Raw genomic sequence first — 19,922 nt, 5'->3', positions numbered from 1 at the left:
CAAGACCTGAAACTATTCCCCTCCTCCCTATTACTAACTATTAGTAAGCACGTCTTGTAGAGAGTAATTATCTGATGAGTAGCTCTCCATCCGTCCTTACGATGACGGTGTTCGTGTTCTACGCGTGTTTCTTAAATATGAGTTTGAGGAGATGGTAAGAGAGCCTAAACCCGGTGTAAGCGAGACAGACAATCCTTAGAATGTGAGGAAGTCCAGATACTGGAAATAGTTTTGTCAATAAGCTGCAGAAATTCGGGTCACAGAGAGAATACGCAACATAATATCAAAACAATTTATTGGTACAAAAAAAATGCAAGCTTATAAAGTAGGAGCGACTCGATTCTTTATTCTGTGCAGTCTTTCAGCCTCCATGTTCTTGGTGATGTCCCAGCACTCCTTGTTGAGGCTGTCACAACCGCGGGAGAGGCCAACCAGTCGCGCTAATACTAGCAGCCGGTGCAAATCATCTGCTGTCACTGGATTATCTGTATCTGCTTTGCTTCTCATTTCTATGAAATCGTCTTCTACAAACTGTAACAAAGAATTGAGTAATGTAATACATACATAGGTACCGTTTCTTATGTTAAAAAAAAAACTAATAAGAATCAGTCAAACTATAGTTTGTCTAAACTGAAACGACGCTACGCACCGTAAAATATGCGGCGCGACATTTCGACATAGACACGCTTTACTTCATCTATTTGAAACGACTCACTATCTATGCATGATTAGCTCCAAAATGACTAAACAGATTTTCATGCTATTTTCACTTCATGATGTACGTATGAGGAAGGTTTGTCTTGAAACTTTAATGAACAGTTGAGAAAAAAATAATTAATAGGAATAGAAATACAGCTGAGTACTCATTAACAGCACTATAATCTCACCTGTAAATCTTCACTGATAGTGTACTTGACAAGCTTAAGACTAGTTAGGTATTTCCTAATGACGTTCATGATATCCTCCTTCAAGTAATAGGTAGCTGCCTCCACAATCGCGTCGAATATTTGTAATGACGACTCTTCTGGGCGCAGCGGGAGATGGTAGTCGCTCTGAAAACATAATAAAAAATTATTTACATTATATGTAAATTACTTTTGAAGAAAGAAACATGATACAAAGTCATTGATAAAGACCATGCCATTGTAACTCTATGGTTGAGAAAACCTGTGTATGGGCGATTTAATTTAGTATGGGCATAAAACAAAACAAGCTTTATTTTTTTCCGTCGTTATATCAAGACTGTTAAAATGGAGTTCAGTGCTGAACATGATTCTGATAAGAATACCAATTGCATGTACTTTTTAATACAATGATATCAGACGAAACATTATATACACGTGTGTGATATTACCCGCATATTTTTTCAATTTTTAATAGCCAATTAATCGAAGAAGACAACCTTTTATCCGGGTGCGCGAAGTGGTCCCTTGAGACTCGGTTGAATCGAAAGATCGGAGATGGGACATGATGACATAAGTGAGCATCATGCCATTTAAAAAATAAATAAACTCAAACTTACCGGCAACAATGACTTTCCCTCCGAAAGTATAAGAACAGAGACATCAGATTCAAACTCCATTTTATAATACTTAAAATCATATTCCACTTTCTGAGTCATGATCATGTTCCCCAAAGCTGCAATATTGTTCACTCCGGTTGCATCTAGACGTCCTTGCTCCATTTTAGTTTCGTCTAAGATTAAATGCGTGTCTTTGCTCAGTTGGAGAACCCCACTGGTTAAGCGGTTGCATTCGTAGTCTTTTCTGTGGAGTTCGTAAGAAAATAAATTAGGGTGGGTTGAAATATATAACTTAAAATAACCACTCCATAACCTGCCGTGATATTGCTACCCATTGGTTGCTTGTTATGCTTTGGTTATCGTTCTAGTTAAATGGTGCAACTCAACCTTAGATGGGTAGAAAAATCTGCTAGAGGAAGTTGTGTTCAATCAAGTTTTTGATGGTCTGATAATGTAAATATTACTTGTAAATGTGAGAAAATTTTACTTTCTTTGATGACAATCAAAGTCTATTTATGCCAGAAGAAAATGTAGAATATTAGATGTTCTCAATACTGTTATCAAAAAAAATATTAGATGTTATATATCGCAGCTGCTAACTAGCAAAAACTGATACATATTTCTATTTAACTGCAAATGTTTTTATAAATTATTAAAATGTACTTATGAAAATAAAAACTTACTTGGGCAACAAGCTGAGTGTGTTCATATTCTCGATAGTGAGAGGCAAATAATAACTCTTTGTGACAAACTGCTTGATAATCTCATACAACTGTTTGGCATAGTTGGGGTACTTCTGTATAGGCAAGTTTGAAATGTTCAGGCAGAACTGGCCTAGTGCTAATGTTTCTTGTCGTAAGTATCTGAAATGAGATATAAAAATTATAATAATTCGTAATTATGCTGAAAAACAGTTAACTTTAATCGATATATTATGACTGTTTTGCATTAAGACAAAACAGGTATTATATGTAGAAGAAAACACAGCAATGATGTGAAGAAGCAGTCCTATGATTCTGTGAAAATATCGAGAATATCAGTCATATCTGTATACAAATCGAGAATATCCTCCCAATTTCTGTCACCACAGGGCTATCTGTCATACTTTACCGCCAAATTTTCAACCGGCGCCATTGCAGTCTTCATCATCAGCAAGAACCTTGGCTCATTGCTGTGTTTTCTTCTACATATGATACCTGTTTTGTCTTAATGCAAAACAGTCATATTATATGTCTTCGAAAACACAGCAATGATGTGAAGACCTGTTTGATATCTGCTGGTGATCAGAAATTATAAAATAAAACACAAGAATGCAATGTGAGAGTAATATAATTTACTAGGTATTTCCTTATAACAAACCTTCTTATCACTCTCTTTGAACCATCTTTAACTTTCAATATTTGCTGGGAAAATGTTAAGAACAAAATCCAACCACACTATTAGTTTAAAATATTTATATTTTTCTTACCAAGAAACTCAAATTAAACAATTCAATATGAAAACAAAAAACATAACTTCCTTCTTAGGATTGATAAATAAAAATGCAGTTTAACTGCCACAAATTAACAAATAATTTTCAAACATAAACACTTTAGCTGTTCAGCCTTAATAATTGAGATCAAAATCACATTATCATAAATAATAAAATATAATCACTATTAATCACATTGTTTTAAAATTATTATAAAGTAGACCAGGGACATCCTCACTGACAGGCTTATTTATATTTCTACAATAATATTTAGAAAAGGTTTCCACACACTTCCAGTTTCCTCTTTCTAATATCTCCTGTATAGGTCTATTGTCTAGCCATCCCCTGGAGGCCACTGCTGACCTTATGCTGCCTGGAGAGTAGCCATCTATCTGTGCCAATTTGAAGGCTGACCTCACCCATCCTGAGATCATGGTCTTAGAGGCAGGCTTTGTATCACCGGTGATTGATATAAAAAGGGAATTAACATTTGTAGCTTGATTGCGTCTAGTCTCTGAAATCTTGACTAACTTCTTAACGTTAGTGACTGGGCAAAGCTTAGAATCTTGGTGCTTCATGAGAAGCCAGCCTGATTGTCTATGAGAACTTGTGTCTGTTTTTGAGCCAAATTTTGGCCAGAATGTAACTGTGTCCTCAGTTTCAGCATATCCTTGATCACCAAGCTCCAAAAGTGTAAGATCATGCAACCTTCGGCCAGATGCAAGTAAAAGAATCAATGCAGTGTGTCTGCTTTGATAAAAAAGAGTGTCTGGAAATTCTGAAGACTTTAACCACTCATACAATATTTTAACATCCCATACTGGTAGCTTTGCTGGGCGTGGTTTAGCTAGACTCACTGCCTTTAAAACCTGCTGAACGAAAAAATTTTTGGCCAAGTTCTCAACCCTAGGTGCACAGTAAGTTGAGACAGCAGACTTGTGCAACATTACCGTGCTGTATGCAAAACCTTTCTCTAAGTATAAATTAGCTAAAAATCTGGCTAGGTCCTTGCCCTCTGGGCACTTATTATCCACTCCATGGGATTCACACCAAAGTATCCATCTTTTTAAAGGTGCACTATATGTATTAATAGTGGAGGGGCGCCAGCTACTTCTCAACAATCCTTGTTCGTCTCTGCTCCAGTCCTTTACTTGATCTCCCCACCCCCAATTTTCCAAGCCTGAAGTACTAGCTTGTCCACTGACGGTGGAGGTAGTCCCGTCGTCCTGTCCAGCAGCACCTCCCTCAGGTTCTCTATGGGAAGTGGGGGTACTTGCGCGCGTGTCTTCAGGTCGGGAAACCAAAAGCACTGGGTCCACTGTGGCGCTATCACAATGTATGTCCCTCTGGCCTTGTTCAGATGTGCCAGAACCCTGGGCATCATGCTTGGAGGTGGAAATACCCAAGCTGTCTGAAAGTCCCAAGTTTGGCTGAAGGCGTCGCAGAACTCTGCGGAGCCATCCCTTGAGTCTAGACTGACATACCTTGAAACTACTGCCGTGTCTCTTGTAGCGAAGAGATCTATTTCTGGAACCCCCCATTGTCTGAACACTGCCTCCGTGGCTGGTGGCAGCAGGTGCCACTCGGGTACTGATTTTCCCCTTGACAGGCAATCTGCAATGCCGTTTAGGTTTCCTGGCAGGTGGTACGCTGTCAGCGTTATGTTCAGCCGACAAGTCAACTCTAACAACTGGGTTGTTAGGCCTAACAGCTTCAAGGACCGAGTCCCGCCCTGATTCCTTATGTACGCTACTAGAGTCCGATTGTCGGTCTGAACCAAAATGTGGGCATTCTGTAACAATGACCCCTGTGACCTTATTACCGCATAAACGGCATACATCTCTTTTAGGTTCGAGTGCCAGGCTTTTTGGTTCGTGGCCCATTTGCCTGAGAGATACTTGCTGTTTAGACTTGCTCCCCAGTCCGCATCCGCTGCGTCTGTGGTCAAGAAATGCGTTACCTCTTTCTTGAGTAACGGGTTTGGACAGCCCTCTATTGCTTCCAACCACCACCGGAAGTCCTCTCGCACTCCGGAACTCAAGTTTCTCTTCTGGTTTCTCCGGGAGAACTTTCTCAGGAAGAGTTGGGCCTTTCGACAGTGAAGACGGCCCTGGGGAATCGCATAGTTGGCGAAGTTTAGTTTTCCCAACACGCTCTGCAACTCTCTTAACGAGCAGTTGTCCCGCTTTAATAGCTTTGTCAGGGAGGCTTTTATTCCTTCTACTTTTCTGATGGGCAAGGCGATTGTTAGGTACTGAGTATCCCAGACCAGGCCCGACTTCTGGTAATTCACGTGCCATCCCAAAGACTCCAAGACGGCCAACGTTTCCGCAACTTGTGCCATTAACTTGGATCTGTCCTGACAAGCTAGGAGGAAGTCGTCCAAATAGACCAAAAGACGAATGCCTCGATTCCTGAGGATCTCTGCCACCCAGTTTGAGACTGCCGCAAATACACGGGGCGCCGATGATAGGCCAAATGGCAGAGCAGTTAACTGGAGAATTTCTCCATTGTAAACAACCCTCAAAAACCGTCTGTGAGTCTCCGCGACACACAAATGGAAATAGGCTTGATGAAGATCTATCTTCACTAGCCAGTCGTTTGCTTGAAGAAAGGTAACATGTCTAATTGTGAAATTAGGTAAAAATGCTTTGTGGCTATGTACCTGTTCAAAGCCTTGAGGTCGAAGATGGGTCTCAATCCCCCATCCGCCTTCTTTATTAAAAACATTTTGGAGAAGAAACCGGGATCCACCACTGCTGGCTTCTCCAGGATGCCCTGCATCTTTAAATCCTGAATCACTCTTGTCATTTCCAGGGAAACTTTGGTGGCTATACACTTTAAAAAGTTCTGACCGGGGTATGTCAGGGGAGGTTTGCTTCTGAATGGCAAGCGGTAATTGGCTATAGTGTTTAAAATGAACTGGTTTGCTCCCAACTGAGCCCATCTCTCCGTGGAGAATTTTAGGCAACCTCCTCTGAACACCCGGTGAGTCATTCTTCTTTAGATCTGGTGGACTTATCGTTATTGGCTGTGTTAGTGGAACGTTGACGAAAGGGCCGGTTTTTATTAGAAGTATGCTTAAATTTCTTATCAAACTTTCTAGACTTATTTTTAAAATTATTTTTTCTATTTTGAAAGGGCTCACCCCGCTCTGTAACTTTCCTTTCCTTGAGGTAGGTTGGAGTATTCAGCCAGACCTGAGACCCTCCGAGGGACTGTATAATAGGCTGTAGTGCCTCTCTGCTAAATAAATGTTCAGCACTAGGTGGAACATTCCTCAATGTGTTCCTAAGGTTCGTATTTGAAATTTCTTTCAAAATCCTGTCCCGCCTAACCTCAATAGATTCAGATCGTTTTCAACAAATAATTTGCATTGTGGTCTCTGAATTTTTGTAACTCGAAGACCCAGGTCCAAAAATCTCTGACATTTTGTCCACCAATGACTTAGGGTTCAAATTAGTTGGATCCGCGCTAGCCCAATCTACAATATTCTGTAAACCCGATTTCAACAATTGTCTTTGCTCTAAGACTTTGTTAGATATACCAGCTAAAAACATTTCAGTAGCAGCTAAATAATCCTTATTCTTATTAAAGTGACACAACTCATCATTGACCATAAGGCCTGTAAATCCTGGGGTTGCAAGGCAACCTTGCAAAGCTTGTTTGTATCTAATGCCCTTCCAAGCCTGCGAGTCAAATTGTTGCAGCTTATTTAACTCATTAAACCTATCCTTATCACTAGGTGGAATATTTTTCTTACTGTCTATCTCGGTGCTTAAGGCACCCAAATTTAGAGAGAGCGACTCGGGCTGTGCAGGCAAAGTAATAAATTGTTCCGCACAACTGTCCTTAGCAGCAGAAGGCTGCGAGCTCGTTATTGTACTATTTGGCGCTGCCCTACCATTATAGCAGTAACCTGACTGATATAAACTTAAGTAATTAGACAAATACGCCATTTGCGACATCAAAGTATCAACACGAGGATCGGTACGGACATGCTTAGACTTGTACTTACGGTTCCTCGCCGACGCACGAGAACGCTTATTAGGCAAGGGCGAAGCCGTGCCCTCCTCAAACTCCGAGGATGAGGAGGAACTACTTTCCAACGCCCTCGAGCTTGTCGACGACGATTGCCCTCCATCCGGAGCGGCCGCGTCTCGCTCGCGGTTCTCGCACGTATTACTCACCGAGTACATTTTATCATATAAACTGCCGTGTTTTCTAAAGTAAAAGCACTGAAAAACTCACTTTTACACTCACTTTTTAAACTTTTTGCAGTTGACAAAAAATTTTTCATGCGTTTTGAACGAATCACAAGAATGCAATGGCGCCGGTTGAAAATTTGGCGGTAAAGTATGACAGATAGCCCTGTGGTGACAGAAATTGGGAGGATATTCTCGATTTGTATACAGATATGACTGATATTCTCGATATTTTCACAGAATCATAGGACTGCTTCTTCACATCATTGCTGTGTTTTCGAAGACATATAATATGTAATTTTAAAAAATGCCCACCCGTTTCCATTTCCTAAGTGTTTTAGCTGGGACAAAGAAGTGGCACAACACACTCCCTACCAGCACATGTCTATCTATAGGTTTGAAAAACCTTTATAGTTATCGGCACGAATCTTGAGCTCTGACCTTCACCTGCGCAGAAGTAATTTATTGGGTCCCTTTTTGTGGTATGAAGTGAGGCGCGGGGGCATCGTAGCCGTCACTCGGGATTGGTTCTTTGCTAATAAATCACTTCTGCACAGATGTAGGTCAGAGCTCAAGATTCTTGCCGGTAGCTATAAACAATCTCATTTCTCAGCAGCATGAAGAATAATTAAGTTTAGTTCAATACTTACATACAAGCTATTAGATGGCAGATCAGATATTCGGCAGCAAGTTTGTCACCCAGTAACAGTTCAGTAAGGGCCTTCAACAAATGTTCCCGAGCTGAGTTCGCTTCTTTTAATACTGCTTCTGTAATTAATAAACTAAAGTTATTAAATGCCAAACTGGATGACTCTGCACTACATAGATACATGTGACAATAGCAGCTTCTTCATGTGCAAACGGCTGAACGAATTTTGATGAAACTTGCTATTAACATGGCCTGCACATCAGGATATCATATAGGCTCCTTTTCAGGTGCAGGAAGAAGTTCCTTCAAGAAGCTAGTTATTTATAAAATACTCTTTAACGCAGTTGACTAAAATTGAAATTTAATTAGGGTTGATTTTAAAACCATAAAATGATTAAATACCTTGATCAAAGTTCTTCACCAAAGGATTGCAATGGTCTAACTTCTTCACATAAACAGCGTGTAATCTAGGCACTAAGCTAGGTGGTGGGTTGTGTGTGATAGTTTCCACTTCACTCTCAGTATCAAGTTCTAGTAAAGGATTCTTTTCCGGTTGGAACTCTCCGGAAAGTGCCGGATCAACTGACAAGAAGCCTACCACTTCTATCATGTCATTCAGCTTCACATTTTCACTGTCATCATAAAGCTGTAATAATGATCAAGGATGAAAAAAAAAAGAATAGGTACAATAAGTTTTGCTTGAAATATGTGACTAGATTTGAAATCAATCATTACCGATAAGTGTAGAAAAAAAGAAAAACTAATATTACTAATTTTTCAGACAGTATTACCAGATAAAATTTCTCCATGATAATGCAGTTCCCTTACAAACCCTTAATTAAAGATTTATTTTTATTAACAAATACTTCATGTAAACAAAATAAAATCATACCTTAACAATACAAGACTTGCTAGGCATATCAGGCAGAGGGAAGTTCAACAAATGCTCCCTTGACACCACATTAGCTGTACTGTTCTCCGTCTCAGTTGTTTTCGGTTCCTTAGTAGAAACCGTCTCATCAACAACTTCCATAGCATCGGAGTCCTCTTCCGCCTCATCATAAGTCCGTTTTAACTTCATACTTGCGTGACTGAGACGTTTTGAAGAATTCGGTTGTTGTTCCAGATGTTTTAAGTGGTTCTGTCTGGTTTCTATGTCTTGAGCCCAGTCGTTGAAACCGGGCATTGATACTACTACCATAGTTTGGCGCTGTGAGCTTTTAAGGTTTTCTGTGTAGTTGATTTTTTCATTTTCCTGAATTCAATATTTGTGTAATTATCTTGTTCGTTAGAATAAAGATCAGAATTTTATAATTAGTTTTACTGTCATATATTTGCAATATAGTTTTCTATGTAATTAAATGGTTAAATATTAATAATATATTTACCAGTATATGAGCAGTATCCCTGTACTTGCCGCTTTTATTTTTAACATCATTTGTGACAGTGTTGAACACTTCAAACTGCTCGAAATAGAACTCAGGGTTGTGCATGTCCTGCACCATGCCTCGGAAACGGACCAGCGTTCCATCAGGCAAGTTGTGCGAAGCATTCGAGTTTATTAGCGGTATCTGAGAACAATGTAAGGTTAAGTAAAGGTCAAATACATTTAAAAAATCTTTTAATAACTTAAAGATGAATTTAAATTATGTTTGGTGTTTATACCTGAAACCAATTCGGTAATTTCAATAGTTTTTCTCTCCATCCCTCTTCGTTTACCATCCACAAATCAGGGGTAACAGTTTCAAAATCAGTCATTAGGTCATGCATTTTTTTAACAAGCACTGTATAATTTTTCAAAATTATTAACGCAACGGCAACTAGATTCCTTTCAAGAATATATTTTATTGCAGAAAATTAATTCAGATCAACTAAAAATAAAATAAAATTCAAAACACACTGACAGGCTTTGTGGAGCTTTTGATTTGACAGCGCGCGCTAATCAGACAGAACCGGGGATTTATATTTTGTTTCATCTGTGGTATATATACAACTTAAAACTAATTAAAAAAAAATTAAAACTAATACAGTGCATCAAAAAATTGCTCCTCATCGCTGTCACTGGGTAATGTACCCAAAAGACTGGCAGCATTGCCACGTTGGATGGCAATGCTCAACCTCTGTGCGAAATAAAAGCCAGCATTTGGGTCCCGGGAAGTTCTGTGGTATTACAATCGAAGTTCGAAGTGCAGTCTGTGGTATGCCGTGTAGTGTAATGGTCTTTTGGCACAAAGGCTAGAGGGCCATGCCATTAAAAATTTATAAAAAAAAATATGTAATGGTCTTCATTCATTCATTCATTCTTTATTAGTCTATGGTTTGGCTTGTGTTGGATAGGTGTGTGGCGTCGCTTGATATTGTGAAATTACGTGAAAAATAGTTTTAATACCCTCGTTTAAATTACATTTTGTCAAAGTCTAAACCATATACCTGCCGCTATTTCAATAGCATTTTGTACGTGCTGCTGGAACAGCGTCAGACATAGCGGATTAATTCTCATTCTCGGAGGCATCATCACAAACCCTCAAAATGAGTAAGTATGAGCTTATTTCAAGTGCAGATTGGATACAATTAAAACAATTTGCCAAAAGTTATAACTGTACCTAATATACAAGTAATCTAAGTCCACAAAGGGTAAATTAATTTGTGTCGGCATAACCTCAAAATTTATAGGGTTACCTTACTATATAATACTATTTCAATGTGGAATCTTTTTATATGATGTTTTTTCTTCCTGCTATGTTCCCGTTTTTTAATATTTGTATTTTTTTTTCAGCTATGGACATTAGACCTAACCACACAATATACATTAACAACTTAAATGAGAAAATAAAAAAAGAAGAACTGAAGAAATCTCTTTATGCTATATTTTCTCAGTTTGGTCAAATATTGGATATTGTGGCATTAAAAACATTGAAAATGAGAGGGCAGGCTTTTGTTATATTTAAAGAAATCTCTAGTGCCACTGTCGCACTAAGAAGTATGCAGGGGTTCCCGTTTTATGACAAACCTATGGTAAGGATTATAATTGACCAATATTGATCTTTATTCATTCAGCGTTTTAAAATAATATAATAATAACTAACATTTCTATACTTTTTCAGAGAATCCAATACTCAAAAACAGACAGTGATGTCATTGCCAAAGTTAAGGGTACATTCCAAGAGCGACCAAAGAGGCCTAAGATGCCCAAAGGTCTGGACGAGAGCAGGAAGAAGAAGAAGGATGCTAACAGAGCTGGCATCCATGGTGGTCAGGGTGGCATGCTCAACAATGTTAATGCTGAGCAGCCTCCTAACCAGATCCTATTCTTGACTAATCTGCCTGATGAGACCTCAGAAATGATGTTGTCTATGTTGTTCAACCAGTGAGTATTGTTTTCTTACCCAGAATGCAAGCATAGAACCTTTTATTATTTGTTTGCCCCTCACCCTCAATATTACATTTGTTTCTGAAATGTTACCAGTGTAATATATTTGTTACTAATATAAATACTCCTTACAGATTCCCTGGCTTCAAAGAAGTGCGTCTAGTCCCCAACAGGCACGATATTGCCTTTGTTGAATTCGCGAATGAAATGCAATCTGCTGCTGCAAAGGAAGCACTTCAGGGATTCAAGATTACACCAACTCATGCTATGAAGATAACATTTGCAAAGAAATAGTTTTATTTATTTTTACACTGTACTGATGAAGTATCTTAGTTTTAATAAAGTTTAAGAACTTGAGAACTGTTTTGAGCATTGCACTTCGCCTGAACAGCTCTCTCCGGCTGTGATATTACTGTGATCTTATAATGACTTTTACTTTACCAAGTAAGACCTTAGTCATAAGTTTGTCCTTTACGATTGTTAGCAGACTCGTAAACATTCACAAACTAAACTATGCCCTTTCATCTCTAGAAGCAACTAACTCGAATACAGAACAATTATTCTGGATCTCTAGGATACTCATGTTATAATTCTTCTTGCGAAAACGGCTGAATGGATTTCGATAGAACTTTGCTAGTTACTAGTGTTAACATAGTTTATATATCAGAATAACATATAGGCTACTTTTATCCGGTCGTGGCAAGAAGTTGCTTTACGAAGTAGGTGAAACAGCGTGCGGAAGCTAGGAAATAAATAAACGTACCTAGCTGTGAGAACTCCAATTAACTACCATTTCGTCTAAACCATTTTATGCTGGCAACTCTTTGACTCTATTATGCGGCAAAATTTTATACGCATTATTTTTCCTGCTAGAGAGAGATAGATAAATGAGAAAATACTCTTACGTAAAAGAGATACTAGACAAGTTTACATACTGTCTATATTTGTTTGGTAAACGTATTATTTTTGGTGATTGCGAAACTGTCAAACAGGTCGCAGATGAGATGATTTCATGTAATTTCCAATAAATTCTGCAATTATTTTATGTTTATTCCATATTTCATTTCATTTATTTGATAAAAGTGCCTTTTAATCATCCAAGGGTCACTCAAATTAAGCTGTGTCTATTGTGTTTGTGTTGTTAAAAAATGGAAGATATATTTCAGTGGTGTAGGGAAGGAAATGCCTTGCAGGTGCGAGTTTGGCTTGATGATACCGAACATGATATGAATCAAGGGTAAGTAGAGTATATTTCTTAAGAATTAATCAAATAAAACTCCATATGGGATGTCCAATTTCCCCGTATTTGGCCATGAGAGAACACGCCCACTATGTAGTCATGGCCTAGTATTATGCGTCAGATTCGTAACAAAAATAATAATAGTCTATGGGTATGAGATGAGATCAGGTATTCGACCTTCGCATAAGTACCTTAATTAATATAAAAAGTGATCTAGTGCAGGCGTAAATGAGTTATTTGGGTCAAAACTTCCTGCCTATCCTATTTTGGAAATAGATCTGATCTTATTAGCACTTTGCACTTGAGAATAGGCAGCTAATTAACTTTTTTCCTGTTGTTATGTCTCATGTTTCCAGTATTTCCTTAATGCCTTCTGGATTCATTATTCTTTATATTATATTGAATTTGTTTGCATCATTGCTGATATTTATAACAAACCTTATTTGGTGTTGTGTGTGATTGAATATTTTCTATATGTTACTATATCGGGTTATTTAGCAGAAAAGTTATCCAATTATAAGTAAAATTTGGACAGCATTTAATTTGTCGTAAGTAAAATATCAAAATAATTTCATTTTTTTAGATTTTTCATTGAAAATTACACTCAGTTTAGTTATTCTTCATCATATTTTCAAACGATCAGTACAATTATGATAACCAACTTCCAAAAACATTTCAGAGATGACCATGGCTTCAGTCCACTGCACTGGGCCTGCAAGGAGGGCCACCTCAAAATTGTGGAGATGCTCATCCGCCGTGGTGCCAGGATCAATGTCACCAACATGGGAGATGACACTCCACTGCATCTAGCAGCTGCTCATGGCCACAGACCTATTGTACAGTTGGTAAGTATATATATTTATTAGGAAACTATGTTTACTTATTTAAAAAGTATAATTTAAAGCTTAATATTTAGAAAGTTGGACTGGTTCTACATCTAGCTGTCCCCAAACATAATACCTTTTTGTTATTAACCAAATTACCCACTATTTTCATTGTCCTGATGGGGAATTCCCAATGACATAGTTGCTTGAGTCAATAGTTCAACTTGAGGTAGGTTATTAAACAGTCATCTATCTAGAGTCTGTATTAACAGTAGATGATGCATCCTAACTATACACCTGTATAAAAAGTACTTACTGGATATATGGGTTACTAGCTTCCGCCCGCGGCTTCGCTCGCGTTGAGTTCGGTTATATCGCGTTTCCAAGGGAACTCTTCAAAAGTCCAGGATAAAAACTATCCTATGTTCTATCTCTGTACCAAAATTCAATAAAATCAGTTCAGTGGTTTAGACGTGAAAGCGTAATAGACAGACAGACAGACAGAGTTATTTTCGCATTTATAAATTAGTAGGGATCTAACACTGATATGATTTTTCAAGTTAGACCAGCAGTTAGTTACATTGACATTGAACTTTCTAACTCTTTAACATAGTTCAAACATAGTAGTTATGCTTTATTTATGATCCATAAATAAAGCATTTAGATTAAATGATAAACTATTCCAGTTGCTCCAAAACCGCGTGGATGTAAACTTCACAAACGAGCATGGCAACTCGCCGCTGCACTACGCTTGCTTCTGGGGTTACAGCGCCATTGCTGAAGACTTGTTAATGGCCGGCGCTCTTGTGTCGCTCGCTAATAAGGATGGAGACACACCGCTTGATAAGACTAGGGGACAGCTTGTGCAGAGGTAAGAACTTTTGTAAATAAACTACAGAAAAATTTATGAAGGGGATAATATGTGTGTATAGAGGGAGAAAACAAAGACATAAATTGTAATATGGAGTTCTGTTGCAAAAACTGAACTTCTTTATTCTTGTTACATATTTTATCAGTGTCAATAAATATTACATTCATTATGTAACGTATGGGTGAAGTAGTAATTCAAACAAGTCATTGTTTTAATTAAATGCTTATAAAGATAACAAGAAACTGAAAGGGTTGTTCACGTTCTAGACTTCTAGAGTGCATAAATGACATAAGCACTCTTATCACCCTTTCGCGCACATAACACGCTCTGTCACAATATACCTTCTGCCGATTCCACCCGCACCCTGAGAGAACTTTCGTGATAAATGGGCTATCTAACACTGATATACTTTTCAAACCGAATCAAACTTCCTTAGATTATTTCAAGCATATGTATAAATTAACTCTTTTTTATAACTAACAAAAATCTCATGTACCCAGACTGCACGAGCTAGCAACTCAACAAGGTCAAGATCTAAAGAAGATCCAGTTCAAGGACCAGTCGTGGCTGGGCTTGAAGACCCGCAGCCGTGATGCTACCCTGTCCCGTCATAAAGGCATCAATATCAACGAGCTCTCTTTACATACTAGGATCGCTGTTACTCCTTCAGGTATTATTGTGATTGCTCTTAGAAGCTTATGCTTCAAACAGAAAAGATGGAAGACTTTGGGATAATACATGCAGGCAAATAAAAATAAAACATTTCCAATTTTCATTGCCCATAGTAGTTTGAGCTTTTCCGCATATCTAAGTGGTCTGTAATAAAAATGTAATAACTTGAGGTACCATTAATATTATGACGAGTTGAGAAAGAGAGAAGGTAAACCCATTCCGATAGACATCTAATTTTCTCTCTGTTCCTTTACTCTCATGATGGGACAACAATCCAACACGGAGAGAGATCATCGACAGACATAAATCGCCTAACATATCAACCAAAATACATGATGTCTTCACTAACATATCCATAAAGTAAAATAAAATAATAATTCCAGGCGAGACATGGCGCGGGCGCTGGCAGAAGAACGACATCGTAGCCAAGATCCTCGCCGTCCGCGAGTGTACGCCGCGCATACAGCGAGACTTCAACGAGGAGTTCCCCAAGCTCAGGATATTCTCGCATCCTAATATATTGCCTGTGGTAAGTATTGTACAAGGAAAAAAACTGTATTTTTGTGGATTATGTACTGTCTTTATTGTAAAATATATAGAAGGAATTGATTATAGGATGTGCAAAAAATAACATCATGATCGACAGATCTAGCCGTTTCTTTATGTTGGGGTCGGCTTCCGGCCTAACCGGATGAGACTGAGTACCAGTGTTAACATGAAATTACTGTTTGTTTGACCTCCTTCCAGTTACCCCTTAGTAAAACTGAATGTTAGACTTGGCTCTTGGCTACCCGTAACGACTGCTAAAGAAGTACAAATAACGACTGGGACACCCATCGCGTCTTTCGAAACACAGAAGAACTCGAAGCGACAGCGTTTAGCGTTGCATAACCTTATGATCGATCAACCTTCACGTCTTCGACATTGTAACGAGCTATAATGTGTTCATCAACCTTTTTGATAAAAATCGCCAAAAACCATCCTTTTTTATTCATTATTTTTTCTAATCCAGGTTGGCTGCTGCGTCTCCCCACCCTCCTTGGTAGTAATATCTCAATACATGTCGTGGGGCTCCTTACACTCGCTGCTGCACGGCGGCGGCGCGGGCGGCGGCGCCGGAGCCCTGGTGCTGGACGCCACGGCAGCCGCCCGACTGGCCCATGACGTGGCCAGGGCGCTGCGGTACCTGCATGCCTTGCAGACTGATAAAATACTGCCCAGCTATGCGTTGAATAGCAAGCATATTATGGTAGGTTTTTGTTATTTGGTTAGCCTTCTTCAAATTATGTTGGGGTTGAATTACAGTTGCACTGGATAGAGTTGCTACTGCTGCTTAATATGGAGGAATTGCCTATCTGAACTCCTAAATCCAGTTGCCTGAGTAATCCAAATACTGTTTGGTAAGACAGACTGTCAAACTTTTTGGCTTCTACTTACCTGTAATGTAACAACTTTCAACAATATAGCAGTCAGGACCCAAAAATATTACGTGCCTTCCAAAACACAGTGGAACTCATCATTACACGATGGCCATCCATCCATAGACCGACTATACCAAGCGTTGCTTAACGTTATTATCTTTCTATGCTATATATTTATTATATTTCTGGCCTTGGGGAGCAACTATACAAAATATCACTTAACTTACCCTACCAAACACTTACAAATTCATTAATTTCAGATCGACGAGGATCTAACAGCCCGCATCAACATGGCGGATTCGAAGTTCTCATTCCAAGAGAAGGGCCGCGTGTACGCGCCCGCGTGGATGGCGCCCGAAGCCTTACAGAAGCCGCCGTCTAAGAGGAACCTGGAGGCTGCCGATATGTGGAGCTTCGCTATACTGCTGTGGGAACTTGCTACTAGAGAGGTCAGTATTTTTATAAAAGACTTACTTTTGTCTAGATACGATAAATAGTTGCCCAAATTATTGAGATTCTGAAAAAAATTGTTACATTTACCACATTTTTGGCCTTACTAAACAAATAAGTAATAGTTTAAAAACACTAGAAAACACACTTTTATGATTGCACGTAAAAACCACTATGATACGAAGTTCCAATATACCATATCTTCCGGCTTTAGCTTCAGATCATTTCGACAGTACCATATTACATTATATACTATTTTCAACCATAGAAAAAAATGTAAAGCAGCCAGGTTAGGTAATGTTTCCATCATCCTAAACTTCATACTAAATCCACCAAAATTTTCAGATTCCATTCGCGGACCTATCTCCAATGGAGTGCGGTATGAAGATAGCTCTCGAAGGTCTACGCGTCACCATCCCGCCAGGCATCTCCCCCCACATCGCTAAACTCATCAAGATCTGCATGAACGAGGACCCCGGCAAACGACCCACCTTCGAAATGGTTATACCTATTCTAGAGAAGATGAAACGCTGAGAAAAATTATATAAGTACTTTATTTTACACCATTTTTTGGCGAAAATTTAGTCCAGAGCAATAGCCATATTTTTTTTTTGTATTTTCAAAACAGCTTCCACAAGGACTGGCCACAAATAGCGATCGATAGGGAAAGATGGAAGGCTATGGGGACGGCCTTTGCCCAGCAGTGGGATAACATAGGCTAAAAAAAAAAAACAAATTGAGTCTAGTAATTATTTTTAAAAAATTGTTGACTTTTGTGACATATCCCACCCCTTATATAATTTTGGCGTTAAAGTGTACACCTTATAAAAATTAATATTTATACTTGGTTTTCCATGGGCTGAATCCAAGTATTGTTTACTTATAAATATTTTTATTTACCAAATCAAATGTACAATTATGTGGCTTTTATTTATATTTTTTGTGTTTATATGTATTGATGTTAATTCCATTGTGAGCTGACTGTAAGCTAAATAATTCTGTCTATACTTTACATAGACAAATATAAAAAAATGTGCAACAGGTAAATATAATTGATCAGGTGCCATGAAATAAATATTAAGATCAATGACTCCCTAATCAATTTCAAAAACGTATTCTAACTATTCTTTTAAAAATATATATTTCTAAAAAAATAAGTATATTAATTTAAAATAGATTTATAGAAGTTTTTTTACTCTGACGAGGTTTTTTTCACATTAATTTATTGATAGAGTATTTAAACATCACTAAAATCTTTTTTAACTGCCAGTATTTTAAGTGTTGTTTATTACTTAGGTTGTGTTCTAAAATAAACTTACTTTTTGGTTTTAAAATATACTAAATTTTACAGATAAGTATTGCCTCATGTTTAAACGGTGCTAAAATGAAACTTTATGAACGAGAAATATATGAAATAGATTTAAGACATGCATTGTATTGAATACTATTGTAAAACATTATCGGAAAAAAGAATGTTTTTTGCAATTTATGCACTGAAATCAGATTAAGAAAAAATTTGAAATATTCTCTTCCAAATGCATTTCAATAATAATATGTCTCGACTTATCCACTAGAATCTCTGTAAGACATTGTGCAATTTATAATATCGTTGAGATTAATCGCTGTATATTGTAATAAAAGGCATCATGTAGTAATTGTAACTAATTTTGTTAACGCTATTGTGAAACGTGCCTTATAACCCGGCCAAATAACTTTATTTGCCTTATGACATTGTAACCTTTATAGATAAGTGTAGATTATTATTATATTTTTGATGGCAAATCAATGTTACAACTTTCATAAAGTTGTTTAATATACTAACGATTTAGTAATATATGTTTGTTTTATTTACTTATCACATTGTTGTAAAAAACTTCAAATTACTAAACTAACTTACATGGTATCAAACTCCTTATTTAGGATATAAATCCAAAAGTGATTTTATTATACACTTTCAACCTAAAACGGCTGATCTGATTGCGATATATGCGATTGCACGGAGACGGAAATAGCTCAAATAGCTAGTAAACAAATTAAAATAAATCGGTTGGCAGAGCACACCAACGTTGATTTTAGTTTTAGCATAATTATAACATTTTAATATGAAGTACATTAAGAAGTTCATCAGAGGAGTACACAAGGGGAGTTTATAAGGAAGAACAAGGGAAGTATATAAGGCTGTACAAAAGCGGAGTAAGTACATAAGGAAATACATACCTACGGTACATAAGGACGTTTATAGATAAGAAAAGATAAGGGATTACATTATAGGAGTACATAAGGGGAATACATAAAAGGAGTATAGAAGAAAGTACATAAAGTTTTTGTCACCATAGGGGATACAGTCATCCCGGGACGCGATATTTGGATTTCTATTACCTAGATGGCGTCACATAGCGGCACGGAAATAGTTGTTTTTTATTTTTCGAAATGTAGCAACGGGGGCTTCCACAGTCTTCTTAAAATTACATTTATCCTCGTATATGCCAGCAGAATTCGCCCATTTGCCGTAAATTCTAAACAAAGCCGAAGCGAAAACTGGGCAGCCCTAAAATATTCGAATGCAGGTAAAAAACCTGTCTATGGTCTCGACTTGACGCTATCATACCATGATCATAACCTATCATCGCTGACTTTCTGTCACTTCTGTCAATGTCACTCACTGTCAAGACAAAAAGTAAACATTTGCATGTTACTGGCAAATAATATTTAATTATTTATATTTGTAGTAATATATCACTCATTTTCGTCTTTTAAACAAAACTGCAATGTACTAAATGAGAGACATCGAACTTTTTAAATATGGAGCCGGGTAAAACTGGAGCAGCGTCTATTTTGCCTAAAATCACAGACGTGGAATGGAAACTGGAAGTAATGACAAACACTCCGGGAGTTGGTACTGAAAACTTGCTTTATACTGTGATACTGAAGACGGACGGTGAAGATATCACATTTACTTGCGGAAGCCAACAACTGCAAGACTTGGTGTATAAGCTGAAGGACTTAGTGAGACACTGTGAAAAGGTTAAAAGTGAGATTGTTTGATGTTTCATAGTTTTTATTCGATAAATTACTTGTTTTATATTTGTGTCATGTGGTGTATAATTTAAGCAGTTTATATTTTCCCAGAAGTATTTTCTAATATATGTAATTCCATGATGTAAAGCTATGTTTTAATTTTTATGAACTCACAGTTAGAGAGTCATCTTAGGGGCGGATTCGCTCAA

At 37.7% G+C, this 19,922-nt stretch overlaps 3 protein-coding genes across 4 annotated transcripts; 2 read left to right on the top strand and 1 right to left on the bottom strand.

The window, feature by feature from the left end:
• Positions 1-278: 278 nt before the first annotated feature.
• LOC124635132 (mini-chromosome maintenance complex-binding protein) lies at positions 279-9,790 on the bottom strand. The gene is made up of 9 exons (XM_047170925.1): positions 9,513-9,790; positions 9,236-9,418; positions 8,740-9,102; positions 8,250-8,493; positions 7,849-7,966; positions 2,206-2,385; positions 1,523-1,766; positions 888-1,052; positions 279-531 (listed from the first exon to the last, which is right to left on the bottom strand). Exons 1-9 carry the CDS (start codon positions 9,615-9,617, stop codon positions 319-321), a joined length of 1,815 nt encoding a protein of 604 aa, XP_047026881.1. The 5' UTR covers positions 9,618-9,790; the 3' UTR covers positions 279-318.
• Positions 9,791-10,145: 355 nt separating this feature from the next.
• LOC124635438 (U1 small nuclear ribonucleoprotein A) lies at positions 10,146-11,574 on the top strand. The gene is made up of 4 exons (XM_047171320.1): positions 10,146-10,380; positions 10,624-10,862; positions 10,952-11,214; positions 11,352-11,574. Exons 1-4 carry the CDS (start codon positions 10,377-10,379, stop codon positions 11,509-11,511), a joined length of 666 nt encoding a protein of 221 aa, XP_047027276.1. The 5' UTR covers positions 10,146-10,376; the 3' UTR covers positions 11,512-11,574.
• A 597-nt stretch (positions 11,575-12,171) lies between these two features.
• On the top strand, positions 12,172-19,860 carry LOC124635433 (integrin-linked protein kinase). Of its 2 annotated transcripts, none has more exons than XM_047171313.1 (8): positions 12,172-12,454; positions 13,137-13,302; positions 13,968-14,152; positions 14,653-14,822; positions 15,208-15,353; positions 15,837-16,073; positions 16,506-16,694; positions 17,041-19,860. In XM_047171313.1, exons 1-8 carry the CDS (start codon positions 12,366-12,368, stop codon positions 17,227-17,229), a joined length of 1,371 nt encoding a protein of 456 aa, XP_047027269.1. In that variant the 5' UTR covers positions 12,172-12,365; the 3' UTR covers positions 17,230-19,860. The 2 variants fall into 2 exon arrangements, with proteins under 2 accessions (XP_047027269.1, XP_047027270.1); XM_047171314.1 differs by lacking the exon at positions 12,172-12,454 and adding an exon at positions 12,870-13,005.
• The last annotated feature ends 62 nt before the right edge of the window (positions 19,861-19,922 follow it).

This window comes from Helicoverpa zea, chromosome 12, assembly GCF_022581195.2.
Source record: "Helicoverpa zea isolate HzStark_Cry1AcR chromosome 12, ilHelZeax1.1, whole genome shotgun sequence".
Classification (NCBI taxonomy): Eukaryota; Metazoa; Arthropoda; class Insecta; order Lepidoptera; family Noctuidae; genus Helicoverpa; species Helicoverpa zea.
Note: the sequence above shows the minus strand (reverse complement) of the source record. Positions and strands in the feature narration are given on the sequence as shown.